The sequence below is a fragment of the Galeopterus variegatus genome, unplaced genomic scaffold, assembly GCF_000696425.1.
Source record: "Galeopterus variegatus unplaced genomic scaffold, G_variegatus-3.0.2 Scaffold16895, whole genome shotgun sequence".
In the NCBI taxonomy this organism is placed as follows: Eukaryota; Metazoa; Chordata; class Mammalia; order Dermoptera; family Cynocephalidae; genus Galeopterus; species Galeopterus variegatus.
In genome coordinates, this window is record NW_007743006.1 from 16,087 (window position 1) to 17,106 (window position 1,020).

Sequence of the window (1,020 nt, forward strand, 5' to 3'; positions counted from 1 at the left end):
GGTCAACTCCTGGCATTTTTATTCAAGATTAAAAAAAATATATATTTTTTGCCTAATTTATGCCATATCTTTTACTGAGCTAAAAGTCTCCTACTTTATCACATCATCTATAAGATTAGTACCATTGCATTATTATTTTTTTGACCAGTCTTCCTGAAAGTTTGCTGTAAAGTTTCTGCTCAGTTCCAAGCAGTGAATAATCATATTGCTTCAATAACAGATGCCTTCTGTTCTTAGTGGAAGTCTCTTTCCACTAGCAGGTAACAGTTGTTGAATGTTTACTGAATGAATTGAATATCTTGTGCTTTCAGGAGATATTCTGGGTCCTTCCATCAATGGCTTAGCCTCATTGATTCGGATGCCTTATGGCTGTGGTGAACAGAACATGATAAATTTTGCTCCAAATATTTATGTTTTGGATTATCTGACTAAAAAGAAACAACTGACAGACAATTTGAAAGAAAAAGCTCTTTCATTTATGAGGCAAGGTAAGCATTTTAGAAACCTACTTTTATTTGTAAAAAAAAGTTTTGTTTTGTTTTTTTTTCTATGCAGGGTTCACTCTAGGCCATATTTCAGAATAGACAGATTTGGTCTTTGGTGTGTGATGGTGGAGCTAGATGGTGTTGGAATGTGCTGAAAGTATAAGCACTGGGGAGCTGTTACCATTCTTCCTTCAGATAATTGTTCACTGATTGCTGCTGAGATGTTTGTTAGCAATGGCTTAAGGAGTTAGTTTCTGGAGGGATTTGCATTATAATAGGGGATCTGAAAACTCTAAAAATCTAAAGGAATGAGTGTTCATTTATTCGTTACACATTTATGGAGAATCTCTTAGTACTAGGAAACAGAGGAAGTGAGGGCATTTCCTCCTATGGAATTCACTGTTCAGTGGAGAAGATAGTCTGTATATAAACACACATGATGTCGTGTGGCAGGGAACTTCTTGGTGCATTTAAAATGTCAAGCAGATGGGAGTTAAGAGAGAAATGTTTGTATGGAAAGGACCTGCTGGCCCCT

The 1,020-nt window shown here is 36.2% G+C and overlaps 1 protein-coding gene across 1 annotated transcript in view; it reads left to right on the forward strand.

Annotated features, from left to right (window-relative positions):
* LOC103582594 (CD109 antigen-like) overlaps nt 1–527 on the forward strand; it is a gene marked incomplete at both ends in the record, with an annotated part of 11,800 nt that extends 11,273 nt beyond the window's left edge. The window contains one exon of the mRNA XM_008564143.1: nt 312–527. Coding sequence (XP_008562365.1) covers nt 312–527 — 216 coding nt within the window. The remainder of the gene's footprint in view (nt 1–311) is intronic.
* Between the last annotated feature and the right edge of the window lie 493 nt (nt 528–1,020).